General features: G+C 33.1%; 1 protein-coding gene across 2 annotated transcripts in view; it reads right to left on the reverse strand.

Annotated features, from left to right (window-relative positions):
- Window positions 1-9,830, reverse strand: part of LOC118743033 — a 191,159-nt gene that overhangs the window by 27,942 nt on the left and 153,387 nt on the right. For both annotated transcript variants that reach the window (XM_036475504.1, XM_036475503.1), the window contains exon 7: window positions 9,525-9,718. In XM_036475504.1, coding sequence (XP_036331397.1) covers window positions 9,525-9,718 — 194 coding nt within the window. The remainder of the gene's footprint in view (window positions 1-9,524; window positions 9,719-9,830) is intronic.

The following is a 9,830-nucleotide window of genomic DNA, read 5'->3' on the forward strand; positions in this document are numbered from 1 at the left end:
TTTATGCTTATTTGATATACATAATATTTCAATTATCTTTTCATATTAGACGGGTCCGTCATAAACGAACTTTTTTCCATATTTTTTAGTTGTAATTTTTTTAATTCATTCGAATTTGATATGCATGCGTTTTTGAAGTCTTAAATGGATATTTTTGCTGATATGCATGAGTTTCGTTTGATAAATGTCGACACATTAACTCCGTTATGGTACACAATTTAACTCTTTAAGAGTATTTGTGAATGTATATACATATATGCTGTTGGCTTCGGTAAAAATGTTGTAATCAACATACGCATTTACCATATACTTATGTACTTACATATACTATGTATGTGTTCTCATGCCAGTATGTATGTACATACATAGGTAGATATGCACCTAGCAACCTTTACTTTTGGTTCCTTCTTTTTATTTATTTATTTATTTATTTAGTTGTAGCATTTTTGTGATTTCGCTTTGACGTGTAAAAATCATTTCTCGTTTTTTACCAAACAAAACAAAAAAGTTAAAATAAGGTAAAATGCACAGATTTTTTATTACACATCTCTAGTCGTATATCGTGGTTTAAAGTACAAAACCGCGTAACTGACCTTTGTGCCAAAAAAGATATTTGCTCACCGGATGCTTCTGGCATCGAGCCCTTATTCATTCATACTAAAATATCGATACTTAGATATTAGAAAAAAGAGATAATTAGGGATAAAAGAGAGAATCTTTTTGAAATAAGACAAATTTTACTCCCTCCTATAAAATTTAGGCAACCTCACATACTGGGTTTTGCATTTTGTTGATACGCGGTTTGGTACTTTAAACGACGATATACATATAGTTATGTGATATATATATATATATACTTGTTCACTTTCTCACACATTTACAAAAATACGTTCATCTAGCGTACATATTCGATACATTTGTGCATATACATCCATTTATGTACACATATATGTACATTAGACTGCATAACCAAAAAAAGTTGCGGTTTTTCCGCCGAGATTACAAAATTTATTATATTTTAAGACGTTCACCGAAATATTTAGGAAAAATATTAAGATTTAAGTGAGCTGGACCGATTTTAAAATACCTCCAAAAATTAAGTTTTTTATAAATAACATTAGTTTCGTAAAGAACTTTTTGAAAAAAGTCCCCTCAGATGACAAAACAGATTAAGCTTAAAAACTCTGCATAAAAATATTTAAAAATCTTTTCAACGGAATCGTAAGAATGAGATTTTTGATGCTGTTTTTTTACTTTTTTCAAAGATTGATTTAGGAAAAACTTGAATAACTGGGCTAAAACTATTCTGATTTAGACTTATGGGATCTCAGTAGAAAGGTATTTTCACACTGTCCCAATTTTTTTTTTCAAATACCAACACATCTTAATTCATCTTTGAATGACGTTCGTTCATCGTACCTTTTCTTTCATCCTTTGAATGAGTTTATTAGCAAAGAAATAAAAAGGGTGAGAAAATACCTTTCCACCGACAGCTCTTAAGTCTAAATCAGAAGAGTTTAGGCTCAATTTTTCAAGTTTTTCTTATACCAATCTTTGTTAAAAGCTTTTTTAAATATTTTTATGCAAATTTTTTAAGCTTAACCCTTTTTGTCATTTGAGGGGATTTTTTCAAAAAAAAAAAAATTAAGAAACTAATTTTATTCATAAAAAACTCCATTTTTGGAGGTATTTTGAAATTGGTCCAGCTCACTTAAATCTTAATATTTTTCCGAAATATTTTGGCGGACGTCTTAAAATATAATAGATTTTATAATTCCAATGGAAAAATAGTACTGATTTTTTTTTTGTGTGGGGAGTGATGCAGTCTAATATACATATATTTGTACATACATCAGTCATTCGAAAATTATTGCAGCATTTGCAAGCAACGCTTTTGAAGTCCTGCAGCAACTTTTTAATGGCATCATGGAAAATTATATTTGCATATGTGAATATGCATAAAAATACATATATACATACATACACGCATATATACATACTTACATACGTATAGGCATAGACCCTCATATGTATATCCAAGTATCGTATTAGGAGCGGTCTTATTTACTTGTATCGTTAACACTTATTTAGGGATTTTATAACACCTTGTGAACTGCCTAATTGATAAGACTCTGTGATACTTAAAGAAATGTGACCTAAAAGGCCATATAAATATAAATATTTTCTATGGTATAGAAGAGGGTGCAAAAAAATTTTCAGTCCGACAAGTTTTACCTTCTTTGAAGATTATACTTAGACTTTAACATCTGTTTGACTTCCTGTCTAGAATTTAATTTTGGTACCTCAACTCGGAAGTGAATTTCAGCTTTATTCCGTGGATAAGTGATGGCTGAGAAGATGGAATGCTGTATTTTCTAGTGAAGAGTACCGTTTCGGTCTTGGAGGGATTAACGTCTACTCTCCCTAGATCAGTTTCTAACGAGACAGAGAGAGCTCAGCAGTAGTTCACCAAGTGTCTGGAGAGGTTTACCCGATGCTCTCAGTGCAATGTCGTTAGTGTATGCTGTGACTTGACAGCCGATGTTTTGTAGTCACAAAGTACGAGTGTTTACTGTAAGATTCCAGAGAATGGAGGAAAGAGCTCTGCTTTGATGATTAAATCTCATTGCATGTCTAGTTAAGGACACGACTCCATCTTGAAGGACTTGTGTAGTTATCCTCTCTGGTAAGAGCTTTCCGAATTCCACCATTCCATTTTTATATTAAGAAAGAAAACTTATCATCGCATCTGATTACAAAGAAAACTTCTCCAACTGAATAGACCTTCCAGGGAGCAGCGATGCATGGAGCAGGCAACATCGATATGGTTCTTTTATTATAAATTGTAGAAATAACATTTTTCTTATTTATTTGAGAAAGATTTCTAATTAAAGAAAACTCAATAGAGGTGTCGCACAGTGGGAAATTTTTGACTGATTTTGTGCAAAAATGCCCGTAAGAGTAAATTTTTTTACAGAAATAAATATTTCTTTTTTTTATTACTTGAAACGGATTTTTGAAAATATTGTCTATTGTCAGGTGGTTAAATTCGATTCTGTTAGAATTGTGAAAAAGCGAACCAAAGCTCGTGTAAGCAGTTTTTGGGATCACTGAATACTATGCTTATGACAGAATGGAGAAATTCAAAATGGCCACGCCATAAGGCGGACGTAATATAGGAACGAACAAATATTTTTCATCTTTGACCATAGGGATCCAATTGCGCGAAATTAGGGTATATGCAGCGTTGCCCTAAGTCAAGATTTATCTGGAAATTGAAGATTTTTCGGGCTGTTTTTTTATTAAAAATCTTCAAAAAAAGATTTTTTAAAAAGCAAAATTTTCCACTGAAAATATCTTCAAAATGAAGATTTTTGTGTATGATGCAAAATTTTTAAAGTTTAAGTTAAAATTTTTAAATTAATTATATTATCCTTGCTATTGTAAGCAGCAAATGAAGGAAGAAGAAAAATACAATATGAAATGCCCTAAAATTTTAACTGCCTTTTTTAACTTTTGTACAAAGATTAAGGTCTGGACTTACATGGTTTTTGATAGATAACGAGCTATTCTTTCATAAAAAAGAACAAGTAATTTTTAAACAAAAAAAAAAACACAAGCGACTTCAAATCTCATATAAATATTGACCGTCAATTTCTTCATGATCCAATGACCGGATCTAAACCAAATTAGTATGGGGCCACCCTTGAGGTACCACCTTTCCGATAAAAAGGAATTATTGAAATCAGTTCAAGTGGTCCAAAGTTTTGCGGTAACATATATACATAAAAAAAAAATATTCGCACGAATTGATAAACTCTACCTCTTTTGAAGTCGGTCAAAACTTGCAAAATGTCGCGTCCCTATTTATATTTTTTTCCCCAGTGTATATTTACATATGTATACTGTGCTGCAAATTTTGTGATGACACGAGGCAATATTCATTTTAAGTTTAAGTGGTTATAAAAAGAACTTGAAATTGGTAATTTTTTCAACCAAAATAATAAGAGCTATTTACAGCTGTAAAGCCAATTTTTTTTTGGAATCGAAAAGACTTTTTTATGCTTTAAAATCTTATTTGAAGATTTTTTTGGAATAAATTAAGATTTTTAGGGGAATTTCTCTGGCAACACTGGGTATATGGCAGAAACCAAATTTTACAGTTTTTTCTACTCTTATAAATTTTTTGCAGCGTACGATAAAAAGTACAGTAAATTTTTGTCGTAACTATTGGGATTCCTGCTCCAATATTTCACGAGATGATGACGAAAAACGGTCGATATGCTGATAAAGATAAAAGTATTTTTTTTTTATTCGGGCTTAAACAATCTTTACTGAAAAATTTTTCAATTCGGTAAAAAAATTTACTCATCCATTAATTTTTGAACAAAATCAGACGAAAATTTCCCACTGTGTATCGCTTTAGTTTTGTTATATTTTGTTAGCCGAAGACCCACCTTTGGATTTTGTATACAAATCTATGAAAATTGTGCTTGACCAGGGCCAATTGGATAGCTGCTGACGGCATAGAAGAAGAGCCATGTTGCTTTTTCTGATGTTTATTTTTTCGAGACCGAAAGTATTTTAAAAAATTGCACAAACAGTCGCCTTTTCACGTGAGTGTTTTGTCTGAAAATATGCATTTTATGCTGACAATATGGTTGAAAATATTTATACATACATACATATGTATACATAAGTATATGTATGTGCGAATAAGTCCTGCATACATGGTGTATTTTAAGTAAACGCGTTTGGTTAGGTGATCCGTAGTTGTAACACATTTTATTGATGGTATATGCATACCTATGTACATATGTATGTATGTAAGTATATATGCACATACATATATGTATGTTATTATGCTTGCCATTTTCATTTCCGTACAACAACTCACACATTTCAACTCGCGCACACACAACTCTTTCGCCTACACACAATTTAAGCGACAACTTTAACTTATGGCGCTGACCGTAGTACTTAATATACATACTGCATACACTTATGTACATACATTCGATTGCTTTAATATAATACTAAAATTTTAAATTTAAATTTGCAACCATTTATGTGCTATTCGGTCTATACTTATGTAATACAACAACTATGTGTGCCTATAATAATACATTTCAGCACTTTACTTCGTATATACATACATACACACAATAATATACACATACATACCTGCGCGTATTAAAGAAAAAGAATTACTAAAGAGTATTTAACTTATGTAATTTGTGTTATCCCATCAGTCCTTAATTCTCAATAACCGTTACTTTTTGCTGCACCGCCATAGTTCTCCTTCATTAACTTGCTGCTTCTTCCTTTGTAGGCGGGCGATCCTTTTTAACTTTTCAGCCCGTATTTATGTACATATTTGCGTGCGCGGGCAATTGCTTCTGTCACACCCATTGACGCATTAACTCTCTCCTACACCCACACACACGCATACACACATATACTACAGTTGCATTGTCTTTTTTTGCGCCGCTGTTCTTCTGCAGTTTTTACTCCTCCGGCCAGCCAAGATCTTCGCCAACCAATTCATAGAATCGTTGATTATGTTCGGTAAAGAATTTTCGCAATTTGGACACGACCACAGGATCAACATGCGGATGCTTGCGTCCTTTTGTTTCGCGTAAGCATCGGTCGCCACTATCGTAACGTAAACAGTAGAAACCCTTTGTTTCGTTAAAATAAAAATGACTGTTGGTCACACGATGCTCGATGCCTGTACTTGTACGGTATGTGGTGATGGCGTTGATGGTAGTAGTGTTGGTAATTGTGTTGACAATGCGCATTGTGAAGTTACAAATCGAGTTGGAATTGGTTTGTTGCAGTTGACCAGCAGACGTAAGTAATTGTAGAGGCCGCAATATGAAATTTTAATGCATTGCAGTTGGTGGTTGGCAGTAAAAGCGGGCCGAGTAAAAGAGTTCAATGTGCCAGCAGTGCGACATTCCCAAAGAATTTGTTTGCAAAGAAAATAAGAATATTAATTGGTACAGTTAGTAGAGTTTAAGTAATTGCTTATGAGCGACTTATTTGGCAGTATGAAGCATAATATTCCTACTAGGATACCTTTGAAGTATATAAAGCCAGCGATATACAACTCAGTTTTGATTTCTCGGAGCTATCTTCTGTGATCAGACAAGGATCGTGCATCTAAGAAACAACGTTGATGTTTACATTTATGGCTATGAAGTAGTAGAGGAATTCAATTAATTCAAATCAAAAGAAAATCGCTCCTATCACCAAGTTATACTTTGATATGAGTAGACAACTGCGCTATAAATTCCTCTCCTGATTCTCTGAAGTTACACTTTACAGGAAGAACAAATGTTTTCGGAGTATATCGACACCTGAGTGGAAGATCGACCTATCTCGGCAGCCAGTTCGAAAACGCCCTATCTCAGAAAACTTTTCCAGAACGCCCTATCCCATAATTTGGGTGAAGATCACCCTATCTTAGAATTCGATTCAAAAACGCCCTATCTCAGTTGCCGATTTAACAACACATCTTTTTAAAAAATAATTTCCTTTGGGATAGGGCATTTTTAACCGAATCCTCAGATAGGGCGTACTTCAACCAAATTCTGACATAGGGCGTTTCTGAGAAGTTTCCTGAGATAGGGCGTTTTCGAACTTTCTGCCGAGATATGTCGATCTTCTCTCGATATATGGCTACTTGCGTATTTGTGTAGTAGCAGAGAGAGAGAGAGAGAGAGACTGGTTACCAACTGGCAATATTATTTCGAGGAAGGTCTACACTGAGTTGAAGAGGCCAGACTTGGCCTTAGCTATAAGTAAATTTTCAAAAGTTCGAGTTGAACCCATAAGTTGCTTCAATTGTCAAGTTAATTAATGAGTGATTACACATACATACGTGGTAATCTTATTCATAATGTCAATTAATTTATTAGAAGTATATACACAGTATGTGTATTAGGCTGGGTCGATCTGACAGTATTGTAATAGTAATATTATGATATCTTAGTGTCAAGTGTCAAACGATATAAAAATGTGCAGTTAAATCAAAAATTTTAAGAATAAGAATCAAGATGAATTGAAAAAAAATAATGAATAGAAAAAAATTTTCAAAGAGAAAGCCCACAAATAGTGGATTTGATGTTTGCGCGGATTGAGGAAGCTGCAGCCCTTCAAGACGAATTTATTATAGATTACTTTATCTTAATTGTTTCTTTGGTTATGTATATACATATGTATAATGCGAAGAAAAAATAAATATGAAATATACATTTCCAATAATAAATTTTATTTCCACATTTGAAGTACAATTAATAAATGACATTTGAAATTGATTGGAGAGTTAACCGTATTCTCAAATGCAGATTTATTGAGAAAGCTGTAATTTTCAAATCAATATCAAATCATTTTTAAACGTTTGGCGTTTGAGAAAGGCTTTGATTTCAAATCATTCATGATATATGCATTATTTCGATTTTTTTCCAATATGCATTATTTCGTATGTACAGTTTTAGGGTGCCAAAATTTAATTTCCGATCCACCGTAATGTATATGTTTATAAGCGTCTTTGTTGAGTGCAATACTACAACAACTATTTTTATTACAAAATGTGATTTGAAATGTATTTCTCACACCATGACAGGCAAGAGTAGTCAGTTACACTTTGAAAGACCTTCATTTATACTTGTAAGAACATACGAATGTACCTATGCAAATGCATTTTCGTCTCGAATCAAAATAAGTAAATTAATCTTGTGCATATACATACATACATATGTATGAACATACAATATACATATGTACGAATATTTAAATTCAAAGCATGCTCTTATCGGTAAATACAGTGGTGTTAAAACAAATAGGCACGCGACATTTTAACAAATTTTGCCTATTTTTCTTTTGTTTATTTAATATCTATTAATTTTTTCTTTTTTTTAAGTGTGGTTAATTATGTAACGAAAACCACAAAAAATCATATTTCAAATTTTGTGCGAAAATTATAAAAATTCTGCAAAATTGCATCTAAGTTTCAATCTTTTTAATCAGACTTTTCTCTGGCTGTATTACGCTTTTTTTCTATACAAAAAAAAATTCTCGAACATAATTGTCATGAAAGAAAATGCGTGAAAAAATTAAAAATGTAGATGCAATTTTACAGAATTTGTATAACTTTTAAGCCAAGTTTAAAATATGGTTTTCGTTTGACAATAAGCCATACCTTTATAAAAAATAATAAGTATAAAATATACAAAAAGTAGTTGTTGTGTCTCCATTAGTTTTGCCACCACTGTATATATATGTAGGTATTTATGTATCTATGCAATTTCGATGCCAAGCTGGTATAACTTATTTTGTATGCGCTCAGTTGCCAGTGCATATGCACACCAATTTTGCATTCGACATCCATTTTAATGTGAAATCTGATAAGCCAATGTAACATCAGATTATTCGTTAGTTACGACAACAGAAAATTCGAAATGCTAATCCATCTTAAGTTAGCTATCTAATGTAACTCTGATTGTCTATTTAAATACGCCTCAGCTGATTGAAGTAAAAGGCTAACTTAAATGAATGGCAATTGCGAAATGAATATTTATTACGGTATTTATATGTAAATCATCTTCGTGCACATAAATACATATTTAGGTGTTGCTGAGTAAAATTTTCAATCCTTAAACGAAGTTCGTTATACTTGAGACTTTTTATGAAAAACTTTCGTTATTGAAAATCAATTTTAAACATTTGCATATTGGCCATTATTATAGACGCTAAACTTGGCTAAGTGATTTTCAGCGGCTCTTCGGTCAGGGGGGGGGGGGGTCAAGTTGTGCAGGGAAGAAGACCGAATTGATCCTTTCTCCTCACAGTAGTAGCGCATAATTCCTTCCAATCTCACCAAACACTCAACATAACCTTGTTTGCTCTCAATTCAGACTTTGTGGAGCGTCATTGGCTATTCTCGTATTAAATCCCTATTTAACGCATTTTTACGTGTTTTCTTCTTTGCTAAACTAAACTACGCTACCCTATGCATTCATTTCAAAATCTGTTACCATTACTGATGTCGCACTTTCCAAGTCATTGAATCGTATTAGCTGAGCAAATAGGAATACCTACGGATCCGCAAATTCATCATCACCTATCATTTAGTACAACCAACAAGAAATAATTACATCCTGTCGCGCACATTACTGGAGACTACACACACACACGAGTGTTCAAACACCACAGCGAAGAAGGAATGTTGCAACACCCCTTTTCATTAAGTACAGTGCCTGTATGTAATAGTGGCAATGCAGACATGAAAATACATGCGCTTATAACCGACTTTAATCAAATTAGGACAGCACAATTAGCAACATGTAACAACGATAGATATGCATACTCACGCACCTGTACATATGTACATACATATGCACTGGCCGGAAGAAATTATATGTACATACATAGGTATACATATGCAGCGAGCACTCTGTCCGAGTGTAGAAGAGTGTTTTTTATTTTTTTTTTTATTTTACCGCTCAATAACGACTTACCTAGGAACGTTTCAATGCGCTTCAGTTGCGATACGGGGTCCTCAATTAATCGATCACCATTGACAACGAGTAATTGCTCACGCGGGAAGACTTCCAACCAACGATGCAAATGCAAATGATATAGAGAGATGGTTAGTGGGCGATAGGACTCATTCACCGTGCCATTGGGGAATATGGCGAGCTCCTCGAATGTTCTATGAATAGAAAAAGACGGAAATTAGATGAGGGAAATAAATGTATAATTAAGCATTTAAAATTATAGAAAAGCTTGTAAGCGTATAACTAAGCATGTATGTATGTATGTAG

This window comes from Rhagoletis pomonella, unplaced genomic scaffold (assembly GCF_013731165.1).
Source record: "Rhagoletis pomonella isolate Grant_MI unplaced genomic scaffold, Rhpom_1.0 Rhpom_scaffold_00007, whole genome shotgun sequence".
Lineage (NCBI taxonomy): Eukaryota > Metazoa > Arthropoda > Insecta > Diptera > Tephritidae > Rhagoletis > Rhagoletis pomonella.